General features: G+C 41.0%; 1 protein-coding gene across 5 annotated transcripts in view; it reads left to right on the top strand.

The window, feature by feature from the left end:
* ppfia2 (PTPRF interacting protein alpha 2) overlaps positions 1-24,292 on the top strand; it is a 181,457-nt gene that overhangs the window by 148,871 nt on the left and 8,294 nt on the right. For 4 of the 5 annotated variants that reach the window (XM_028571011.1, XM_028571009.1, XM_028571008.1 and 1 more), the window contains exons 8-23: positions 1,176-1,322; positions 4,071-4,205; positions 4,877-4,960; positions 6,001-6,132; positions 6,247-6,309; positions 6,695-6,786; positions 8,967-9,099; positions 10,509-10,726; positions 11,918-12,158; positions 14,438-14,467; positions 14,576-14,706; positions 15,274-15,455; positions 16,104-16,194; positions 20,084-20,165; positions 21,148-21,348; positions 23,909-23,971. In XM_028571011.1, coding sequence (XP_028426812.1) covers positions 1,176-1,322; positions 4,071-4,205; positions 4,877-4,960; positions 6,001-6,132; positions 6,247-6,309; positions 6,695-6,786; positions 8,967-9,099; positions 10,509-10,726; positions 11,918-12,158; positions 14,438-14,467; positions 14,576-14,706; positions 15,274-15,455; positions 16,104-16,194; positions 20,084-20,165; positions 21,148-21,348; positions 23,909-23,971 — 2,025 coding nt within the window. Of the gene's footprint in view, positions 1-1,175; positions 1,323-4,070; positions 4,206-4,876; positions 4,961-6,000; positions 6,133-6,246; positions 6,310-6,694; positions 6,787-8,966; positions 9,100-10,508; positions 10,727-11,917; positions 12,159-14,437; positions 14,468-14,575; positions 14,707-15,273; positions 15,456-16,103; positions 16,195-20,083; positions 20,166-21,147; positions 21,349-23,807; positions 23,972-24,292 lie in introns of all 5 variants that reach the window. The other variant, XR_003691679.1, reaches the window with a different exon arrangement.

Below are 24,292 nucleotides of genomic sequence, written 5' to 3'. Positions count from 1 at the left end.
TCGCAGGCAAGCATGTGAATCCCATAAATAGAACGCACAGAGCCCATTAGGCTACACAAACCCTTAAAGACACACACTTACACTTAACATAAAAAAAAAAAAAAAAAAAAAACAAGCAGCTGTCTCGGCATCTGCCAATGTTTGGTTCTTAAACAGCATTTCAAGCTGGAATGCCCAGGCACCAAACCAGCCAGTTAAATGTCACTCTCCTGCAGAAATGAGTGTGTTTGTGTTAGACATTGGCAATTTCAGAAGCCCAATCATAAGCCCATAAACGTCTGCGTGAGGTGAATGTCAGTCAAGTGTACTGGATATGAATATACGCTCCCCCCAATAGCCCTTAGCTGAAATTGCTATCGATTGCAAACGAAGCAGGTAGAGGCAGTGATTGTGGCTTAGCAAACAGGGTCTTACTGGACCAACACTTTATTATTATTTTTTATTTTTATTTTTTTTATTTAAGGACAATGCACATTTAATGAACATGTACAGCAGTACACGTAAAAGTGCCAGATTATAGCCCAAAGGCTAATTTCCATCTGTAGTCCCATTGTACCCCGCACCGCCTCCTCTGAGAGCATCAATTTATTCAGCTCTCCCTGTGTGGTTTTGGAACCACGTGTGGTTGCATGGATTTGTATCTGCAGCAATTCCGCATGCAGGAAATGAACTCAGCTTCACAGATATTGTTGCTGCGGTGAGGGCTGGACCTTGTTTCATTGCAGCAGTGTGAGATACAAGAATCACAGCTGTGTGATTTGTACTTTATGAAGCTTTATTGTTTGTTGTATTGGTATTTGATTTGTGGTTATGTCATATATGGAGCTTATCTGATGACAATAGCTTTATTGTCAATTTTTCAGCTCGGCTTTGCTTTTACATGTCAGGTTCAGTAGCTGTGTGACGGCTTCTGGACACGTTATGAAAAAGTTGTGGCTGTAATTGTAGCTTTTAGTTATTACAGAAGTATTTGTACTAATAACATGCTGTTATGAAATTATGGAGCAGTGTAAGCCTAAATGAAAAATCATGTTTGCAAAAATAAATCTCTGAGTTAGCTGGAGTTAGAGCTGCAGATGACCAAAAGAAACTCCATGCTCCACTTCACTGCTCTCATCTTTATTTTCCTATTCTGTTATGCTCTGATTGCTCTGACTATGTGTGTCTGCATGCAGGCCATGTGTCAGAAAGAAGACATGGAGGAGCGGATCGTAACATTGGAAAAACGCTACCTGAGCGCCCAACGAGAGTCCACCTCAGTGCACGACATCAATGACAAACTGGAGAACGAGTTGGCCAATAAGGAGGCTTTCCTCAGACAGGTCTGTATAATCCATGGAGCGTTTGTTTTTAGGTCCAAGTGACTGATGATTTTTTTTAATCCTGAGAGATTATCAAGATTTTTTTTTTTTTTTTTTTTATCGAATTGAGTTGTGGGTCCAGGTAGCAGCTGAAATGGACCATTCAGAGCTGAAATGCCAGACATTTTTTCAACAATTTAACTGATTCAGAAAAGTATTAAACCAGCTGGTTGTGTAAGATATATGGATCATGTCAGTTAACAAAGCCCTTAGAGCTGATCCACAGAGGTTTGGCAATAAGAAAACCTTGACATTGTGTCAAATAAGGTCAGAGGAAATTACTACCGGGGAAGGAATTTTGAGCAGATGCAGACGGTTGAAAGTCCTCTTCATAACTTATGCAATGCTGTACATTATGACAAAAGAAAGCTACAAATGTATACTCCTGTTGATGATTCTTTGTCATTCATTGCAGCCAATTAGATAAATTGCCTGGCCATAAAAGATTGAGTGACATTTCCATGAGTTCAGGCTGAAGCACCAGCTGAGCTCTGAAAGGAGAGAAAGAATGTCAGATTAATATGAGCAGGAGTAATCATGGGGTGCGCACAGACACCATGAGACACAAGCACCCTTTGGCTTTTCTGTGAAAAAAGTTGCTTAGACACGCAAGTCATGTTTCAGTCTTAAGCTAAGCTAACTGGCTGCTAGCTACATAGTTACTGTACAGGCATTATATTGGTACCAATCTGCTCATCGAACTCTCTGCAAGAAAACGTATTTCCGAGAAATGCTGTCGTTGGTAATTGAGAGTCAAGTTTTCCCCTCTCTGCTTGTATAACCAACCATAAGCACCTCATCTCATCAAGTTGACTACATGACCACTCTACAAAATAAATGCATCCAGAAATGCCCTCAGAACATACAGAAATAACCTCCAAAGCCTTCGGGTTTAAGCTACCACACACAAACGCACTTCCTCGCCGGCTGTGTAATGAGTTTACTTGTTGTTGTGCCAGAAGCTGAACCCTGGGATCTGGCCGCCGATGTTTGAAGATGAGTTGTTCAGGGGATGTAGGCTTGGCCATTGGTACAGAAGGATGAAGGGATGAGAAGAAATGATTAGGAAAAAGGCAACCAAAAAAGGATGTCTCAAACAAAAACACACTGTCATGCTTCCCCAGTGTCATCTCAGACACCGATGGGATAGTGATCCGGGTAAAGACAGAAAATATCACCGACACACACAACACAACACAGCCTTGGCCCACTCCAGTCTTATTATTGCTTATTGAGCTGCCAGGCCCGATGCTTTGGGGAGCAGAGCATCTGTCGCTGATGGCAAAGGCTGCCAAGCCAGCCCCAAAAAAAGGGTCTTAAAACTGATCAGAGCCCCGAGGAACGCAGGGAGAAAAGTCTTGACACGCAACAGGGAAATACAAGTCACATGGTGACAGCGTCCCTAAATGCTGGGTTTGATTTCCATCTTTCTAATGTATCTGAATGCCTAATCAGGGCAATTACCGCTATCTGCTGAGTAAAAGTTGCAACTGTCACTCTTGGCAAGTGCAGAGCTGCTGCTATTCTGACTCTGTTATGGTGCTATTTTGAAGAAGGGTTGAGGCGCGCTGCCAGAGCCTTCAGTAGCCAGTCTTTCTACTAAAGATATGTGTGAATCTATTTTCTAACAGGCGATGATGCTCTGCTGACGTTGAAACAATAGGAAGGAACACAGAAGATGTTATGTTATATGCCAGGGGACACAGGGGACTGCAAACTAGCCTTAATTTGTCTTTATTTCTACTTTCTACTTTCTACTAAGTACTTAGGCCTCCCTGTTTTTCAATCTGTTCCAGTTTTACTTGGCTTTAGCTGGCGTTTGCTGTTTTTGCAAGCTCAACACATCCTCCATGTTTACCTTTTGTCTTGGTAAATTTCGGATGATGTATATTTCTACAGCACTTATTCCATCAGTAGAAGTTGTCTGTTTTTTTCTTAACAGAAACTCTATTCTCACCCACTAATTAATTCCAATTGGTTCTACTACCTTTCTTTCTCTTTAATGTGAAGCTACTGTCAGTAGAACTGTAAACCTCCAAATGTTTCACATTAAAAGCCTTTTCATTGGCTCAAAAGTCATAAACTGGATCCCAAATCCCAAAGTAGGTTTTAAGTATGTAGTGTATTCTCACTGGAAAAGTGACGCAAGTATGCTCAAATGTCTCACTTTGCATAGTAAATCTGCTTGCTTTTTTGTTCTATTGATGGACACTATTGTCCCACAACGCAATAAATAATTACATAAATATGCATATAGTCCTTGAGAAAAGCTTTTAGTGTTTTCTGTTAAAAACTTAAATTGACAGTGGCATTCCAAATTTTTATTGACATCCATATAAGATAATTTCCTCTTAGTACACAACTAATAAATTAATTGATGTCTTGTATTGCAAAGGCCAATACCAATATCAGATTGTTGTTTTTAAAAGAATTGTGTCAAAATATGACGAGGCAATTCTAAGAAAGTAGTACATAGTACATACTGTATACCATTACTCTGTAGTATAGAAGCCTTTACCTCATCTTTGTTTATGCCTGCCATTATTATTTAAATACATTTAGCATTTTGTTGGAGTGTTTACGGTATGCAATATCTCATAAATCTTCTAAATGACTACCTGCTAATGTCCTTGGTGTGTGTGTGTGTGTGTGTGTGTGTGTGTGTGTGTGTGTGTGTGTGTGTGTGTGTGTGTGTGTGTGTGTGTGTAGATGGAGGAGAAGAACAGGCAGCTACAGGAGAGGCTGGAGCTTGCAGAGCAGAAGCTCCAGCAGACCATGAGGAAGGCGGAGACGCTGCCGGAGGTAGAAGCTGAACTGGCCCAGAGGATAGCAGCCCTCACCAAGGTAAGAACAGGCACATGCATACGTTACCACACATACTGTTGACACATTCCCACAGATACCCTTGTCTCTTGATTCTTTTCTATACCTGTGTGTTAGTGTGCACGTGGTGTCATGTCATGACGTTTCAACATGTCCCTCTCCTCTTCCTCGGCCACATAGTCTGACTCCAGCTCCTCTTCCTCCCCTGATGATTATCACTTTGTTATGGAAACTAAACTCCAAGAAATGAACTCCATTCTTAGGAAGGTAGTCCCACAGGGCATCACAGCTACTGCCAATTCCTGTAGAGAGCAGATTTCATTCATTTATCTTATTAGTGTTTTGTGGCGAGCGTGTTTACTGGGATTCTGCTCTGGCTGTTGTACCACTATGGGACAGCTGCATGGCACTTCTGGCTGGAGCTCATACTTGGCAGTGCTGGAGGAGCTCTCTTCCTCTTTCATTCTGTCCTTTGGTGGCCTCTTCTCCATCTTTCTTCTTGTCACTTTTTGTTTCAGCCAGCGCTCTCTCTCCTGTTATGCTTTAAAACGATAGACATCCATCTTTGAGTTTGGGGTAGAGGCTTTGGCTTGTGTCGTCGCCACTGCTTTTCTTTGGTTGCCCTTCAGGCTGTCAAACACGCAGATCATCGCGCCCTCTTTTGTCTTGTCTATGCTGTGATCCATCTGTAGGCGGAAGAGCGTCACGGGAGCATTGAGGAGCGAATGAGGCACTTGGAATGCCAGCTGGAGGAGAAGAACCAGGAGCTGCTACGGGTGAGTCACCACGGAGGCGTTGTGCCAGGGAACGTTAACCAGGCAGCCACTCCCTCATGAGCATGGCAGCTTGAGGCGACTGCGACTGATGACACATTTTCTGATTTATCACCACTGACACTAGACCACATCAATATTTCACACACTACGGCGATAGAATGGTTTGTAAAATGCTCCCAAATGATGCAATAATGTCCTACTTATTTTTGATGACATCAGAATCTTCAAAGTTGCATTTTATAGTATCATCCCAAAACCCTAGATAATTTATTTAATTTTATGCTTTTTATTGATCCCCAGTGGGGAAATTATAATTTACACTCTGTTTGTTAGAAATCACAGATACCCAGTTTGGAAGAGAAAAGTGTTTGAAAATATAATTGTAACCTCAGGAATGGGTTCACAAAGGTTTCGGGGCATGCATATCTAGCAGGATACAGACCTGTTTTGAACTCTGAATTTGAAAAGTTAGATCTCATTATTTATTCTAGTTCACACTGAGAGGCAGTTCAAACGGCTTGTGGGAATTAAGGGATTTCATTACATCTAAAACTTTAAAGAAAATACAGAAAACCAGCTTTATGCCTTACCAGCGTTAAAACAACTCATCTAATTGCACAATTCTCCCCAAGAATAGACATTTATTGTCTATATAATACAACAGTGGTTCCAAACCTGGGGTTTGGGACCCCCAAAAGGGTCACAAGTTCAATCTGTGAGGTCACAAGATTATTAACGGGATATGAAAGTCGAAAAACATATTTCTGCTGCACAGAATTGTGATTATTATTTTATTTTTTTAAACTTTCCTTTGCTTTTCATTGGAAATTATTTACTTTAGGTCTTCCTAGGCTTTTAAAAATGATTCGGGTAGAACAACTCTTGGGTTGTACTTTCCACAACGGATAGACTTATGGAACTGATTATGGGAGTTCACAAGTAGCAAATCCCTGCTCCACTATATATTCATATATCTGGTTACTAACCAGATATGACTTTGGAATAATACTCTTAAATCGTGTGAACTATAATCCCTCCAGGCTCGACAGAGAGAAAAGATGAATGAGGAGCACAACAAGAGACTGTCGGACACGGTGGACAGACTCCTCACAGAGTCCAACGAGCGTCTACAGCTCCACTTGAAGGAGAGAATGGCAGCTCTAGAAGAGAAGGTTAAAGATGGCTGCCATTGTCGATGGAAACCTTATCAATATGAATTCTGTCCAATGAATGCCTGGAGGAGGTGAATTTTCTCACCTGACTTTTGTATGTTCTTCTTTCTGCAGAATTTGTTAATCCAAGATTCGGAAGGTTACAGAAAACAGTACGAAGATTCAATCCATGAAAAAGTAGGTTGCAATGATCAAGAAATTATGATCACGTCTTTCTTTTTTCTTTTTTTAAATCTCCTACATATTACATGAGGTTGGCTGTTGGCTTTATTTTCATTTTGTATTAACCTCTGCAGTTGAATATTCATAAGTATCCCACATGGGGAAAATATAGTGAAATAAATTTCACTAGCAGTATGAAAAACACTACAAAGTATCACAGTGTCAGTTAGAATTCAGCAATATGAAGATAATCAACCCCACTGGCTCTCAGCCATGTCACTCGACAGCGTTGACATGAACCAATATGATTAATGTATGAAATACTGGGATAATCATTCTTTGGGCAATCAATATCATAGACAAGTCCCGTTATGACATCTTGTCAAATTGTTTTGTCCAGACACATCTGGCAGAGGAGATTGAGAAACTGAGATCAGAGCTGGACCAGTTCAGATTGAGGGCAGGCTCCCTCACAGAACCCACCCTGTCACGGTAGGTTGGCTGTATGTGTGTGTGTGTGTGTGTGTGTGTGTGTGGGGGGGGGGGGTTAAGGGTTAACTTTAAGGGTTTTTAACTTTTAATATTTGAACACTTAAACCATATATGGCTTTAGACCACTGGACCCTGAAAATCTCCACTGAACTTTGAACTTATGAAATTGCCTGTTTGCTGAGCCCGGCCACCCTTAGATACTGTTGCTATGCCCGTCAAGCTTTTTTATTGCATGACACATAGACATGCATACAACAATTCACATTCATATGCAGATAATCTGTTTATAGAGATTAGCTGAAATGTTGTCTGGACCTAAAACACCTACAAAATCTATCTACTTGGACTGTAAACAATGACTGCCGCACAGAAGAGGAAGTCGTGGCCCAGATATTTGCTTGCTACACCGGAAACAACCATGGATGTTGTGCAGAAAATCTCCCCCCTGCCGAAATTTTGGCCGTTTTTTGGCTAAATCGTTGTCAGACTGATAGCCGATGGGTTCTGAGATTGGCTGAACTGGAGCTGGAGGTAGCGGCTACCAACTCATGGAGCTAATGTTAGCTTAAGCTAGTAACGTTAACTAGCTAACTAGTTAAGATAACATTAGCTCCATGAGTTGAAAATATAGTCACACGATTTTGTGAAATGGGACTTATACACATATACACTACTGGTCAAAAGTTTTAGAACACCCCAATTGTTCTAGTCCAATGAATAGCTTGAAATGGTACAAAGGTAAGTGGTGAACTGCCTGAGGTTAAAAAAAAAAAAAAAAAGTAAGGTTACCCAAAACTGAAAAATAATGTACATTTCAGAATTTTACAAAAAGGCCTTTTTCAGGGAACAAGAAATGGGTAAACATGTAAAGCTGTTCTGCAGCAATGGAGGTTGATCAAGCTTTGAAAGTTGGTGCTACCAATTCCCACAGGTGTTCCAACTGGTCTGGATGACTTACAACCCCCTCTGTTTGTATACAAGTATTGTTGGAACACACTGTGGTACCATACCCTTGTGAGCATTATTTGAACACTATTGTACTGCACAAAGTAGTGTGTTGCCATAAAAATGGGGAAAAAGGCAATTAACAATGGAAGAGAGACAGACCATCATAACACTTAAGAATGTTGGTCTTTCCTACAGAGAAATTGCGAAGAATGTCAAGGTGTCAGTGAGTACAGTATTCTTCACCATCAAAAGGCACTCAGAAACTGGGGGAAACTCTGACATGAAAAGGTCTGGCAGACCCAAAGCCATGACAGAATCACAAGACAAGTTTCTGAGAGTCAACAGCTTGTGTGATAGGCAGCTCGCAGGACAACAGCTTCAAGCACAGCTTAATAGTGGTCGGAATAACCAAGTCTCAGTTTCAACTGGAAAGAGAAGACGTAAAGAGAACTGCAGGTTTGACAGGTCGAGTTGCAGCAAGAAAGCCATTGAAAAGACCAAACAATTTCAAGAAGAAGCCACGGTTGCTTGCCTTTGAAACAGAGGCACGTTCTTAAAGTTGCTTAACTGTGTGCCTTACTGTACGTTTTACAGATTCCTCATCTAACTACAGTCAAGGAAGCATCTCCATTACTTTGTGTTTGGATGACATTAACTGGCTAAGATCCAGTAGAGATGTAATTAAAAGCCCAAATCTAGACAAGTATAACCAATGTAACCTAAGTTTGTCTATGTAACAGGAATCCCATAAAATGCTGGAAAACAGATATAGCCTACTTTCTCCAGTTATTTTATCTGTCACTGATGAAACAATTGGCTCTGCACTATTGTTAGAAACACTGGTATCACTGAACTCTCCATATCTATTCTTGGATGTTTTCTAGCTTTTTCATGCTGCATGACATTCTAATATTACAGTGCTGATGCGTTGACAGTAGCAGCCTTAATCTCCTCCATAGACAAACAATTTGCAGCCATAGAGGCATGCATAACGAGTGCTGATCCTTCAATAAGTACACTTTACACCACATCACTGTGACTATTAGGTACGCTTGACGTACCCAAGCACAAGATTTGATTGGTTGTCTGCATTACCAGGAACATTACCATAACATTTTAGTTGTGTCTCATCTTTTGTAATCTCCTTCATAACTCAGGCGAAGTGTGAGCACATGGCGTTTCTGGAAATTCCACCACAAAGTGTAGCATTAATCATAAAAGTTGCTTCTCAGGTCTCATCTGGACACGTCAGCTGAGCTCCGATTCTCGTTGGGATCTCTGGCTGAAACCCAGTCGGACCACTACCGCTCAGCCAAAGTCATCCGGCGGCCAAGGAGAGGTCGCATGGGTCTGCGTGAAACCAAGGTGAGCCACAGAGTCTTATTTGTCTGCCTTTGATCGTTTTGTGCCTTTTAAAGTAAAATGCTATTTACCACTGCTACTTCTAAATAGCCAGTTGGAAGCTCTTTGGCACACCCAGTAGAAATCTTCCTGAGAACCCTGAGGCTGTAACGCAATGTTAAGTGCTAAAAGTCTCCAATATGGCAATATAATTAACCTTTGGTAAGGATGCTGAAATCAGATTAACATTTTGTCTAGGGATTTCCCAATCAGCTTTTTTGGCCCCCCGATCCGATTTTTGTAATATTGAATATCTGCCAATACCAAGTCCAGATCCGATACTTGTAATTGTCTATATAATAGCACTGCACACCGTTTTTTCGTTTACAAAAATAACTAAGTAAACAAAGTCTCTAAAATATGTATTCAGCTTAATACATTAAACTTAGTGCAGCTAGCATTTTTGTAAAACTCACATATAAAATCAGCTTCTAGTTAGAATGGTGTAGAATTTACTGATGTAAATGATCGGAGTAAGGTGATCGGGTGACTGCTGATCCCCGATCACTTCAAAAAAATGCCCATATCGGCTCCGATCGGGACATCCCTTCTTATTCCTTTGAGAATGCCTCAGTCCTGCATAATGTTCAATATGTTTTAAGGCACTTTAAACAATTATAGTATTAAGGGTAAACATGGGAAGAGATAAAGGCACATTTAAGAGGTGATCTCAGTCACTTATACTTTGGTGTGAGCATCTCATTTGTATAATTTTGATGACGAGAGATTGGCACACTCCCCGCCACAGTGCATCAGGGCTAGCGTAGGTTTTGTTGTTAGTGTGGGAGAAACATCACCAGGAGAGTATATATGGGCTTCAACAATGAGATCATGCTCGTCTCTCTTTTAGTAGCAGACAGTTTTTTTATGGGCCAGGAGGGGAAGGGTCCAGGGTAGCCTCTCCCAGGATGAAATCATTTCTATCCAGCAAATGTACATGGTTTAAATGGTAATTGGAGTCCTCTTTTAAATTAAAATTAAAGTTTAAAGAAGACAACAAACCCAACATGTTGCATGCTTTTATTATGTCCAGACTTAACAAGGCAATAAGTTACTTTAGAGGATGATGATGTGTGCTCTCAGGCTACACCTCCATCATGTTGGTCTGTTACCTAGATTTTTGTTTAGCGAAGTGACTTATGGTGCATTTACATGTTACATGAAGATGTCTCTTACAAATATTGTGAGAAAAGTGATAGTTTAGGGACTGCATAACCTACAGTAAGAGCTCATAAGAATTCTGATACATGACAGAAAACATTGCTTTGATTATCTATCTATTGCTTTAAGTATTCCTCTAAAGATTTTTAAATGTATTAAATCCAAATTGATATAATCTGCTATTCATAGTCTGTCCCGGTCTGTATGTGCAGGCTAAATCACTGGGGGAACACGAATGGCGCTCACAGCAGCTCGGGGTTCTGGGAGGCCATCACTTTGAGAGCGACACAGAGATGTCAGACATCGATGACGATGACAGGGAAACGATGTTCAGCTCCATGGACATGCTCTCACCCAGCGGCCACTCCGATGCCCAAACTCTGGCCATGATGCTGCAGGAGCAGCTGGACGCAATCAACAAGGAGATTCGGTACCTGACGCACACACGCAGTATTCATTCAGTATCAGAGGCCATATTCCCGGGCATATTGATTTGCTTCCTTTACTTATTGTGTTGCTAATCCATTTGACTTCAAATCAAGTTAGCACTTGATACAGTATGTTGTTAGGATCATATGTCCCAGAAAGCTGCATCTATTTGTTCTCTTTTGCAGATTACCAAAAACATTTCTGACTTTGGGGTGTTGTCCTGTTGTTGGATTAAGCCCCGTTTCCAACAGATAATTTGGTCTCCTTCGCTTTTTAACAATGTTTCTTAACTTTGTCCTTTTTCTACAACCATCCTTGGCTTCTTAAGTTATAATTCACAGAAAATCTATATTAAATCTATATATATATATATATATATATATATATATATATATATATATATATATATATATATAGTATTAAGCACACCCCGTTGAGATCAACAAGTTTGGTTGGTTTGTATTCATGTCAATAAGAAAAACCAAACCTGCAGCATAATTTACCTTGCAAGTACCTGTCAAGCTCATTGTAAGGTAGAAGTTGTCTGTTGAGCATGTCTGTAGATCACTTTTCCTGTCTATGAACCAAACACTTTTCTTGTATGAACTAAATGTTTCAGGAAATGTGGTCTGCCTCTCGCTTGTTAATGCTGTTATTAGCCTGTGCTGATAAGTATTCATAACCCCAGGCGCAGCGTCGCTTAGTTCTTAATTTCAAGGGTTCTTAATGTGGCTTTGCTAATTTACATCCCCATCAATAGACAAAGTGCCACATTTCATTCAGGAAGAGTTCATTCAAATCTGATGTCAGATAGTGATCATGAATGCAAGGAGTCGAGCTCTCCGCTAATTACAGGGTTAGACCCTGGGTAAGGGTAAAACTAATGATCTGACTTTTAGCCTTTTTATCTCCTCACTTTGGCCTTTAATTAGTTTGCCTTATACTGTAGGTATTTAATGGAATTTGTTAGGCAAATCTCCAGAAATCCACCTCCATATCGAAGACTATACTCTGTAGCAGGGATGCAGATAAAAAACAGTCCATTTGTATAAGTTAAGCTGGAAATTATCGCAATTGGATGTTACTGTTTATACAGTAAACTCTATATTGCAAAATCGTAATGACAATATGAGATGAAGACACATACCTACTGCTGACTTTCCCCTCTTGTCCTCCTTCCGCCTCTTCCAAGGCTGATCCAGGAGGAGAAGGAGTCGACGGAGCTGAGGGCGGAGGAGATTGAAAACCGGGTGGCCAGCGTCAGCCTCGAGGGCCTCAACCTGGCTCGAATGCACCACCACGGAGCCTCCATCACTGCCTCAGCCACCGCCTCCTCCTTGGCCTCCTCCTCCCCGCCCAGCGGACACTCCACCCCCAAACTCGATCCTCGAAGCCCCGCCCGCGATATGGAACGCATGGGGGTCATGACACTGGTAAGTTGCTTTACTACATGTAGACTTCCTCTCCCACCCCAAATACATAGTCATCCCCGGATGTGTAAGTACAGTAGGCTACATCAACAGAATGATCCTCTCTTTAACCTCGTTTGAGGAGCTGCTAAACAGTGATAAAACTGTCCTCCCAAACAAGTAATGCAATCTAGTGTTTTCCTTTTAAAATAGATATTTACATTTGTTTCTAGAAAGATTTCTGAAAAAATCTACAAAGTTCTGCATTCCCAGAATATTTAAACATTTTAAGACAGAAAACGTATTAAAGTAGACTTTTTGTGGTTTGTATGAAGTGAGCTTCACCTTTTAATTCACTGCACTAATCCTTGCGGGTCATAAAGAGTAAATCAGACTTGTTAAAAAAAAAGTGTATTTATATAATATTCTTCCAAGATTTATTCAAATCAACCCTTGATTTTTAACTTAGTCAGTAAAAAAAAGAACTACAAGAACATAGTGCCTCTCACTGGTATCTGTACTGCCTGATTCTATATGTTTCAATCATTATTTCATAGTATTATTAAACTATTACAATAACTAACAAGTTTGATACCACCATGAGCCCAATCAGTAGAAATATTTGTCCAAAAAGATAGTGGAGGATAACCGGTGGTGCTCTTAAGAAATGGATTAAAATCAACAAATAATCGTGATATCAATATTGATCAAAATAATCGGGATTATCATTTTGGCCATAATCGTGCAGCCCTAGTTCATATGAAGAGACAATACTTGAGCCTGACCTTTTTTATGCGTTCATTCGTCAGAGTTGCAGCATAAAATCTTTAACCCTAAAACACAAAACGTCTCACGCAAGATGGAATTGGTCATATCTGTGATATCAAACAATTTTTTTCCTTTATATATTGTGACCTTTACAATCACGTCCAGCGGTATGATTGTTTTTGTAACGCTAGAACACACGGTATTGAGATGTATTATTTCACAGGGTTCAAACTCGTATAGACAAGTGGTGTGGTGAGGATTCAAGTGCGATTTATACGTCTGCGTAAAATCTACGCCGTGGCTACTTTTCCTGCTGCAGATTTCCCACCGTGGTCAGAAAGCACAGGGGAGACACTTTGTTTCTCTCACTATGACTAGAGTCGCTACTCGCTCCGAAGCTAATCACCGTCACTCTGTCACTTCTCCCTCGCTCTACCACACAAACACAGAGTGTACAAAGTATAAACTTCAGGCCACTTCCGTCGGCTACGGCAAAAGCTCTGCGTGGAGTCTCTGCAGAACCATAAATCACGCTTCACACTGATGAAAAGACTGATGGTTGTTGCATTGCAGGAGCAACGGCTAGGGTGAAATTTGACATGGATTTCTATGAGGTGGCGAATTGCAAAAATGGTCATCTGTCTCTGATTTTAGTCTGTAGTGCTGTGATTGATTAGAGTTTGAGTACACTCTAAATCCGAGTGTGTACTTTCAGGGATTCTAGATTTGTTTTAGAGATTAGAACACTTTTCTAAGTACATAGAAATACACATAGGTTGATAAATGTATTGTACATATAATATTTCTCAGTCCCTTATTGGGTATCATATGTCCATAACAATGCATTGAGTTTGTAGTTGATGGTTGTTTCAATCTCTAGTAAACACTGTTTTTGTACAACGAAGCAAAAGAAATGAAGGCAGCTGACCTGTCCAGGTGTTTTAGAGTATATCTGCATGTTGAGCTCTAATAGCTAGAGAAGACCATTTTTTAAGGCTTGCTGCATTAAAGTAGCGTGCAGAGAACGTTGTGACAGAAATGCTCTTAGCTGTCAGCTGTCATCTTGCAGCCCAGGTGTCAAAGGGATGGCTTGCAGTTTCTCCAAGAATAGACAATATGTTTTACAGCTCAGTTCCTCTCTAACTCTCTCAACATTGACCTGAGGCTGAAACAGATGTGCCCAGCAAGATTAATTTTTTTTTACATTGAAAAAATAAAACCTATTCATATATGCCCCCATAATCCACCACAGCAAGTGGACGGTCCTTTACCCAGAGGCTTTTAAAGCAATAAAGCTTTGATTTGATTGATCCGTCAAATGACTTGTTTACCAATCCTCCTCTGTCCCGCTGTATTGATCTGTGAATTGATGCTCTGCTATTGGGCAAAGGCTAATGAGTATCTAATGGTGTATGATATTAATATGAATGAGCCAATAGTCTTTTATTTATTACCAACATGGAAATGTTTTTTGTCCATGCTTTAACACATGGATTATTGACTTGTCTTTTTTTTCTCCCCTCTCTGCCCAACAGCCCAGTGATCTGAGGAAACACAGGAGAAAGGTACAGACAGTATATATTTAATGAAATGGTTGCTGTAATGACGCAAAGGTGATTTACTCGTATCCCAGGGTCATCTAATGCCCCCCATTATTTGCCCTCGTCCCTCAGATTGCAGCGGTGGACGAGGACGGCCGCGAGGACAAGGCCACCATCAAGTGCGAGACATCCCCCCCACCAACGCCGCGCACTGTACGAATGACACACACACTGCCAGCCTCCTCGCACAATGACGCACGAGGGTAGGCATCAGCTGTGCAAATATTTCTGAACGACCGAAGTAATGTTGTTGGTGTGGAGTCATTTTGGCTTTTTCCACTTCATGTTGACTGTGTAGACTGATCTTTTATTGATTGTATCTTAACCTTAACTGTAGTAGTATTGGAAGCTTCCAATTAAGCTGCAATTTTTCCATGCATTATTTTTAAGCACACTAGAGATAAGATGGGTGCTTTTTCACACTTAAAGCACAGGCTGTAGCAACTATATTAAATGAGTCTTCAGTAATTGGCGTGTATAAATGAGCTTAAAAAGTGAAGCCGGGGGAAAGCAGCAAATACTTCTAGAATACTGCACAGAAAAATAGACTAGAACAGAGCAAAGAAATAATGCAAGTGAGGTGACAATTCTTGGAAATGTATAAAATATATACATTGAGGTATTTATAGGCTACTAAGAACTGTTCTATAATAACTATTCTAATGACAATCTAAAGATTTAGATACTTGAGAAATAATCTTATCAAAGTGAAATGTACCCGAAACCTTTACTCATGTTTTGTGTGTGTCCCCGTGTGTGTCCGTCCTCAGGATCGTGTCCTCTCTGGAGGCTGAGGCCAGTGCACTGAGTAGTGTAGCCAGCAGCCAAGACTCCCTCCACAAGCAGACGAAGAAAAAGGGCATCAAATCCTCTATCGGACGGCTTTTTGGCAAGAAGGAGAAGGGCAGAATGGCACATCTGGCACACAGACATGTCATGGTAGATCCACAAGGTGGGCACTGGAGACATCTTTCAACAATATTCATATTTCAACTAATACCTTATTTGCATAGTGTAAATTCATTGTACCATTGTTGGAAGAATGCTAAAATGGTCTCTTAGTTAGGCAGAGTTAATTCAATGGGGCACTAAAGCTCTTCTGAAACTGGCATAACTGCTATTAATACTAGTAGTAATAACAGTATAATACAATAGTAATACAACATAATAATAATGCACTAGATGCTCCTACACTCAGCTGAAAAAACTCATCAAATCAATTGTGACCAACATTGACTGAATTATATGAAATTCTTAATTTAAAAGAGAGATCATAATGGTATAATGGCCTGGTATACCAGCAAAGATTGAAATATTTGATTAATGTTTTGAAATGATTGTTTAAAATCCCCCCCAAAATTCAATTTTGAATTTTGTAGTCCATTACCAATAGGTTATCACAAATTAAATTCTATAATTACCTTTTGTGAGCATGTTGAACTCGCCTTAACACCACCTAAATTCTAACAGCACATAAAGGGGTGATTTTACCATGTTAAACAGAGGCAAATACAGGCACTTATGAGAACATTTTAGTATTTATTTATTTTGTATCATACAGAATCAGGTTGTATTCACCGATATCCTCTTCATCTTTCAGCGACCATGATGGACCCAGACATGGCTGGCCAGGACATGGGGGTGGGCAAGCTGGGAACTCAGGCTGAGAAGGACCGCAGGTTGAAAAAGAAGTAAGCTTTGTCCACAGAACTGCATCACTAGTCACCCAAGCATCCAAATAGTCCTTTAGTAGGATCTACATATTCACAGCCAGCAGTGTCCATTTAATGTATCTGCTTGTACAAATGGCCATATGAAGTTCATAGTCATATTTTAACAGATGCTTTGTGTTTGGAAGTCATCTAGCTGTTGGTTTTTAGACCTTTTCACTGCTACATTACAGTATATATATATATATATATATAGTCCAATCTGACCTTTGACACACAGACAGAGGCTATTACACCCACCTCCTGTGTTTACCTCAAGCTCTATCCCTCTATGAAAGCACGGCTGCACTGTATATGCAATGTCATAACCCACACTGAGGGCAGGATCGATAGAAAGCAGAAGCTGGAGCAGAGATTAGCCTCACTGTATTCAGACACAGAGCCAAAGTCAGACTATTGATCCAGGCGAAAACCCAATTAATCTCACAAAGCTACTTTGTCAATTTGGAAGTTATAGACGGCTTTCCCAACAAACCGCCCATAAATTACCCTCACAGTCAGATCTGGTGTGTTCTGCCCTGCAGGAAAAGGGGGAAACCACTCGCAAATGTTTCAGCTGGACTTTTGCAGAGAGTGCGTGTGTGTGTGTGTGTGTGTGTGTGTGTGTGCGCGCGCGCGCACATTTGCCATGCCCCAGTGCCAAATGATGAATGTCATTTGCTCGAAGTGCACATTGAGTTGTCATGACAAATAACGTTGCCTCCCATATAGTCAATAGAGAGTGTTGTATGTTGACAAATGTGTTGTTTTTCTTCCACTGCACTGACTTCTTCATAGCAGTGTCCGGGATTAAGGCCACACCACCACCTTGCATCTTGGTGCCTCCTCCTCCACACTGCATGCCATTGAGCTGCCTGCACTATTTCCATTTCAGCATCTTGATCTATCAATACCACTGTAGTTCTCATTGTTGGGTGTGTTTTTTATTCTTGTTTTGTTTTCTTCAAGAGGTAACGACAAGTATCTGAATGTAACTGAGCATTTGAATGTAAGGCCATGGAGAGGGTCTTGCTGTGTTTCAGTGCATTTTCTCATTTCCTCTGCTGCACGAGATGTGGTCAGAACTGCATTGTAGAAGATTTTTTTTTTTTTTGACCGGTCTACAGATGCTCCTGTAAACGAATGTCCTCCATTGTGAGATGTGTGTGTGTGTGTGTGTGTGTGTGTGTGTGTGTGTGTGTGTGTCAGCGCACGTGTTTGTTTGCAGCCGTATCCTTAATTGCCTATTAACTCATTAACATTTTTTGTACTTTTGTCTCCCCGTCGCTCTCTCTTTCTCCCTCTTTCTCTCCCTTCTTTGCTCTCTGATTCTCTCCTCTCTTACCCTTCCTCTCCCTCTCATCACCCTCTGACTCTAACAAAGCGGGTAAGTTGCGAGGATGTATAACTGAACCTCCTGGATATGACCATTGTCTCAGCCATATTGCCCTGTCTGCCATCTCTCCTGTCTGTCTGCCATCCGTCCTCTCCCGAAAGACCAGTGCCAAAGCTGACGTCTCTTATCTATCGATGTACCTCTCTATCCTTCATGGCTGTTAACAACGGCTTTGCGTTCTTTCTTTCTTTTTGTCATTTACCATCTGAAGACGTTTCTTCCCCCCTTTTTACAGTTCAATGGCAGCTGCATCCATGGCTGGACAGAGAATGTGCCGCCACTAAAACTGGGGCCCAATTTTTATACCTGGAATGTCTTCCTCTCCTTATATGTGTCTCTATCTATTTGTGTGAAATAACCAGCTGTAATATCTGGTTATGGGAATGTCAAATGTTCTTTTTGTTTGTATGATTTGTCATAACTGTTTCCTTACTTCCCTTTCCCCAGCTATGTTCAGTGGATGTATTTCTCCATGCATTAGACCTGACCTGAACATAAAACGTGCTGGATAGATAAGACAGTGAATGTACCTGGTTGTGTTTGGACAAACACATTTCCTCTGTCACCTGTAGGCCTTTGTATGCCATGTATTCTGTGTTTAAGTGCCCTTTCACTGTACTGAGGCCTTCAACGCTCTGAATGCTACATGTATCATGTTTATTACTAAGCCCACTCTTTCCATTTGTCAAAGTTCTTTGACAACACACTCAGGGAATGCGTTGTTGATTCAGAGTTTTTTTGTTATGAAATGTGTTCACCAAATTGAATAAGAACTGCATTGTTTTTGGCGTGTGGGTGTGAGTACGAGTGCGTTCCCTGGTCCCATTTGTCGGGCATTTTTAGGCTGTTTATAAGTTATCCGTGTCTGGTTAAGAGTGGAAGGATTCAGCACAATAAAAATAGCTCTGTGTATGACAGACCAAGAGCATGTATTTACTGCTCTTTGTCGATAAGGTGCAAATGACGTTGCTCTGAGTAATTCGGCACCGGCAAGTGAGGCAAAACAAAAGCTCTTAGGTTATACTTCAACTGCTAAGACAAAAAAAAAAAAAACATGGAGCGCAGCCCAGACATTGTGAAGAAAAGTTACTTTTAAAAATACCCTGCTGCATGATTCAAAAACTGCATTAACAAAAGGTTTCATTGGTGTGAAAACAATCTCTCTCAGCAGAATACATTCGGAGTGGCTGAACTGGGATGAGTTGGGCAAATGTGCTTAGATTAGCAATGTAGTGTCCAGGTTCACTGCAGCACAGTGCCTACCAGGTGTATGTGTGTATGAGTGTGTTATATTTGCTCTCATAAGACACATACAGTACCTCCACCAAGGATGTACAATCCTCTAAATGTGTTATTTTAATCAAATATTTACACATTTTCAATTTGCATCTGGGTTAAAATACGCAGTTGGAGCTTGAAATAAGGAATATTACAACTCTGCAGGGATTAATTGTACCAAATTAAAGTGAGTCAGATTGACCACTGAGTTATAGGTATTTCAATTGGTTATGTTGCTATAACGCCCCCTATATACACTATGCGATCAAATTTCACAGTTTTTCTCAGAGTTGAAATATGCACCTATCATCTTAATTTGTTTGCAAATGCGGCACCTCATGCATTTCACAGTAGTGTCTACGAAGCTGATTACAAATAGGCCATACCTACAAGTAGCAGGCAACACTTATTGTTTTTCTGGGTCACCCAAGTATGTGATGTAGCTTTCGACTGTATTACACAGTCTTCATGAGCAGATGGTAATGCTTAAACATTGACTTTGAGCCACCGTTATTATTGTAGCAGTGGTGGGGAAAAAAGTGCATCAAAATGACCATGTGGTGGTGCTAATATCCACACCAAAGAACGCTTGTTTCTTGGCTGATGGCCTTAACACCCACCTAATGTCATCAAAATGTGTTATGTAGTTAAGATATCTTGCTAAAGAAACCCTAAAAAACATACAAGGCATATACATTTGGGCACACAGGGCTAGTTCTACTTTCTACTAGCAGTGAATTTAAGATTATAAATACTGTAGGTGTATGACTACAGAATGTTAATGTCAGGATTTGGGAATGAATTCATTCAGTGAATGCCCTCATAAATGCAGTAATACAAAGTGTGAGTGTGTGAGTGAGTGTAGCTACAGTTGTGTGCTTGTCTGCGCCACTCTGACAGCACAGCGATGAATGATAAAACGCTGCTCTTTTCAACACGCTTAGTGTACAGGCTGGACTAGGAGATAAAATGTGTTCAAGTACTCTCCTCACATGTATTATACACACACAGTCCTGCGCGCAAACACACGCACACAGACATGACACTGACTGCAGGGATTTGTGAAAGGCAGTGTGCCGGAGTGCGGATGAGAGAGAGTTTAAGAGGGTGTGGTTTTGTATCAGAGTGAAAATGTGTGTTTATTATGATGTACAAGTACACATGTTCATACAAAGTCTCCTCTGTCCCCGCCCTCAGACACGAGCTATTGGAGGAGGCCAGGAGAAAGGGTTTACCTTTCGCCCAATGGGATGGCCCTACAGTTGTAGCCTGGCTGGAGGTAAGTAGTCACATTTTTTTGTTGGTTGATCTCTATCACCTGATTTTCATTTGCAAATATATTCAATTGCAAAGTACTAAAGGTGTCGTGTAAAGACCCAAGAGCTTTACTTTTATAATGCAGAAGCTTCCTGTTGATTGGCCCACAGTTTACCATGTTTGTCTTCAAATAACATGCAGAATATTGCATAGAATTCAGACTAAACTCATTCAAAGTCCCATTTTCCTTAATATTAATCATTCATGAGTGTCATGTGTTCTCTCTAAGACATAAAAGGCACTGGTCTTCTGTTTGACATCAAACATTCACTGCAACGCATCTTTGACTTGATGAAATAAGCTATTCAATCATACAGTCATTGTAATGTGTTTATATTGTTGGTTTGCTTAGATCCATTATGAGGAATTTTCATTAGGCTATGACCCCAGTTCCAATTTATGATAAATCATTTGGAGATGAATTAATGTAGTGAATCACTCACTCAGTTCCTCTGACTGATATTTTTGGACTAACTGAACACATTGGATTAAACAGTAGAAAAAGATGAACTATAGAAACTCTACTGCCCCCTGATGTTCACTGTATGACCTACAGCCACTTCAGGACTCCCCAACCTCGGACCACAATGTTCCAGTTTATTGGGGGCTGATACTTGCTGATAATTATTGAGCTGCTGATATGGCGGCATTTTGTGCTCACATTACCTATCAAATTATTGGCAAGATGGAAAATCCTGTGTATCAGCATGTTGACTATCAAGGGACAAAATTCTCTGCTTAAACCCAGGATGCTGACGAAAATGCAATAACTACTGATAAAAGTATAGATAAGTATTTTAGTGGAATATAATCAAATTTTTTCATGACACCGTAAATATAGAATTAACTATACCAAAAGATTTTTAGAGGAAGGCAAATACTACTTTTCAATCTGGCCAAACTCAACATCCCGTGCTCCTTTGTCTCCTCTCTTTGTCGTTAAGCTGTGGTTGGGAATGCCGGCCTGGTACGTGGCGGCGTGTCGCGCCAACGTGAAGAGCGGAGCCATCATGTCGGCCCTCTCTGACACCGAGATCCAGAGGGAGATCGGTATCAGTAACCCTCTGCACCGCCTCAAACTTCGCCTGGCCATCCAGGAAATGGTCTCCCTCACCAGCCCCTCTGCACCGCCCACCTCCAGAACCGTGAGTTGTACAGAAAATATGGGAACATGGACGCAGACTAGAATTTTAGTTGTGCAAACATTTGTTGGAGACGGAGCTGATCAGGAGAAAGAAGTAATCTCATAATTTTGCGGAGTAGAAATGGAATAAAAGTAGCTGCCATAACGATTTAAATATTTAAAAATGTTTAGAAACTACACTTATTTCTTGCTGAAAATTAGGTAAGATCAATACACCTATAACTTCTGTCTGTTCATTATGAAGCTGGAATAACTGTGAACTGACTTGCCTAGGTTAGCACGCTAGCCTGGTCAAACTTTCATTTTTCATTTTAGGGAAATTTGCTTATTCACTTTCTCTGCAATAGATAGATGGATGGATGGATGGATTAATTTAATCTTACTATTCAATATGAAGCAGGAACAATCCGCCTCTTAGCTTAGCATACAGACTGAAAACAGGGGGAAACAACTAGCCTGGCTATGTCAGAATAACAAAATCTTCCAGTCTTTATGCTAAGCTAACAGGCTGCTGGTTCCTGCTTCATATTGAACAATAACATCAATCTCATCTATCTATCAGCAAGAAAGCGAATAAGCACATTTTCCAAAATGTCCCTTTAACAAAAATGAAAGTTTGGCAAGGCTAGCATGCTAACCTAGGCAAATCAGTACAGCTAGATCATTTCTTTCAATTGAAAGCAAGAGCATTTATAAAAGCATTTTTACCTTTTATTTATCCAGGTAAGTCGATTGAGAACAATTTCTCATTTGCAACGACGACCTGTCACATTCACATGGTCATACCTGGAAGCTGCCCAGTACAACCACAGTCTGATCTGCTGGCCACTGAGCAGCTCCACTGGAGCGGTTGGGGTTAAGGGCCTTGCTCAAGGGCACCTCAGTGGTGGTAATGAGAGAGGGACAAGCGCTGCTCTTTCACTTTCACCTTCATTCTGCTGTTATTTAGGCAGAATTACTTAAATTACTAAAAAATTATAAAATGGCATCATTTCTGCCTCCAGATCAGCTCTGACAAATGTTTGTATGACTGATTGTCCTCTCTGCTTACATGCACAATGCCTCCAGACATGAGTGACACGTGTGTTGGCGGGTGACAACAGCCAAATTCTTAGCAAACGAGGGCCGTTACGATCACACCCAGCACATTATGAATCCAACAGTCTTGGTCAAAAGTAAGTGAATATTACAGTGGGAGTCAGTGATGGCCCGGTGTTCAGAACATTGCTCCAGTGCGTGCTGCAATTTAGCTCTCGAGTCCTTCCACACCACAGTTGCTTTCGTAGCTCCCTGTTGTCATGGTAATTGCATACGGTCTCTAAGGACTCCTGCTCCTTAACGATAGTGACTGTTCACACTGCAGAGCAAGGAATAATGTGCTTAATTCTGAAGGTACACAAATGCAGACCATACATCATACAACCACGAGAAGTTATATAAACCCAGTTGAGAATATTAATTTGTGTTTTTAGTCTCTACACAATATTATCTATGCATGCCAGAGTCATAACTCATGAGCTCTTGCACTTTTCCTGTCTTCTCCCATTGTAAAATAACACTAGCAGTACTATTTTATGCTCCCCCTCATTCCCCCTTTACCTCACCCTATCATCTACCACTAAGCTCCACTTCCACACCTCATAAAACTTTCATTACAGAGCATGCAACTCCACACGTCCGATCACAAACTCCCCCCTTAACTGTGACGGGCGCGCTGCCTGTTGTCGCACTTAACAAAACGCCAGACTTAAAAGGAGGAGAGTTAATTGACCTTGTGAATATGGTTTGGCATGTATGTCATGCAGAAGTTTGAGGGAGGGGAAGGAATTGGTCACTTTACCGACGCGGTTACAACTGGACCCCCCCCTCGAACATGCAGTGAAGGAGTGCTCCACTGAGACTGCAGAACAATCACTGCTGCTTCAACGGTGCAGAATAAAAGGGTCGAGTCACACAAATTACATAAAACATAATTTCAGTTACTTCCAAGTGTTTGTTAGAGATAGTTTTGGATTCATCTGTGCAGAGATTTCAGCCTTCACCCTAATAGGGTCCAGTGTCAACAGCTTTGATCGGGACTACTTTCTACTGAAGAAATAGTCCCCAGTAAAATACGGGCCGCATGTTTTGTGGATTAAATACAGAGAGACTAGAGAGAAGTGCTTTTCTGTAATTTGAGTGAATCGACCTTTTACTAGTAAGAATGTAGATTGAGAGGGATGAGTAATGGGTGCTGTATGTGTCTGTTGGTGTTAATAGTACTACTTTATTTGGTCTTCCTTGTTGTGCATGGGAACTGTCTGTTATTTGTGGTACACGTACTGTATTCCGAAACTGGGATGTTCTGTGCTGTGCTGTACTGTGTTGTGTTTTTGTCCTCTTCCTATGCCCTTTGACCCCTGGCGGGTTTGGGGCCAGTTCATGATCTGACTGTGATGCTATAACACTATTGGCTTACAGTGGTGCTGCTCTTCTTCTTTAACACTGCTTGCCCCTCCTACCGGACCTCTACTACCAACCCCGCTGCTGCTGCTCTGTCTCTTGGGCTCTGCCCCTTGTAGCCTTCAGGCAATGTATGGCTGACCCATGAGGAGATGGAGACCATGGCAGCCCCTTCCAAAACGGTCAGTCCCCTTGTGTCCTTCACCGTCGCCGTCAGTCATGTGTGTCTGGGGAGTGATAGTGGATATCTGAGGGATTGAATGAGGAGAGACCTGGGTGGTGACTGATGGAGCAGGCATGCTTAATTTCCTGATCTGTGGGCCTCTTATCAACACTCATTTTTTTAAACGGCATTTCAGTCGGAGGATCCTCTGTCAATGATATACAAAGTAGTGTTTGGCCTGAAGCCTTTTGCTGCTGCTGATGGTTCAGTGAAGATGTGTGTCGATTTTTGCTGTCGTTTGACTCAGTTCATCTCCATTATGAAAGGTCATGAATCATCA

This window comes from Perca flavescens, chromosome 23 (assembly GCF_004354835.1).
Source record: "Perca flavescens isolate YP-PL-M2 chromosome 23, PFLA_1.0, whole genome shotgun sequence".
NCBI classification, from domain to species: domain Eukaryota; kingdom Metazoa; phylum Chordata; class Actinopteri; order Perciformes; family Percidae; genus Perca; species Perca flavescens.
This window is presented reverse-complemented; position numbering and strand designations above follow the sequence as displayed.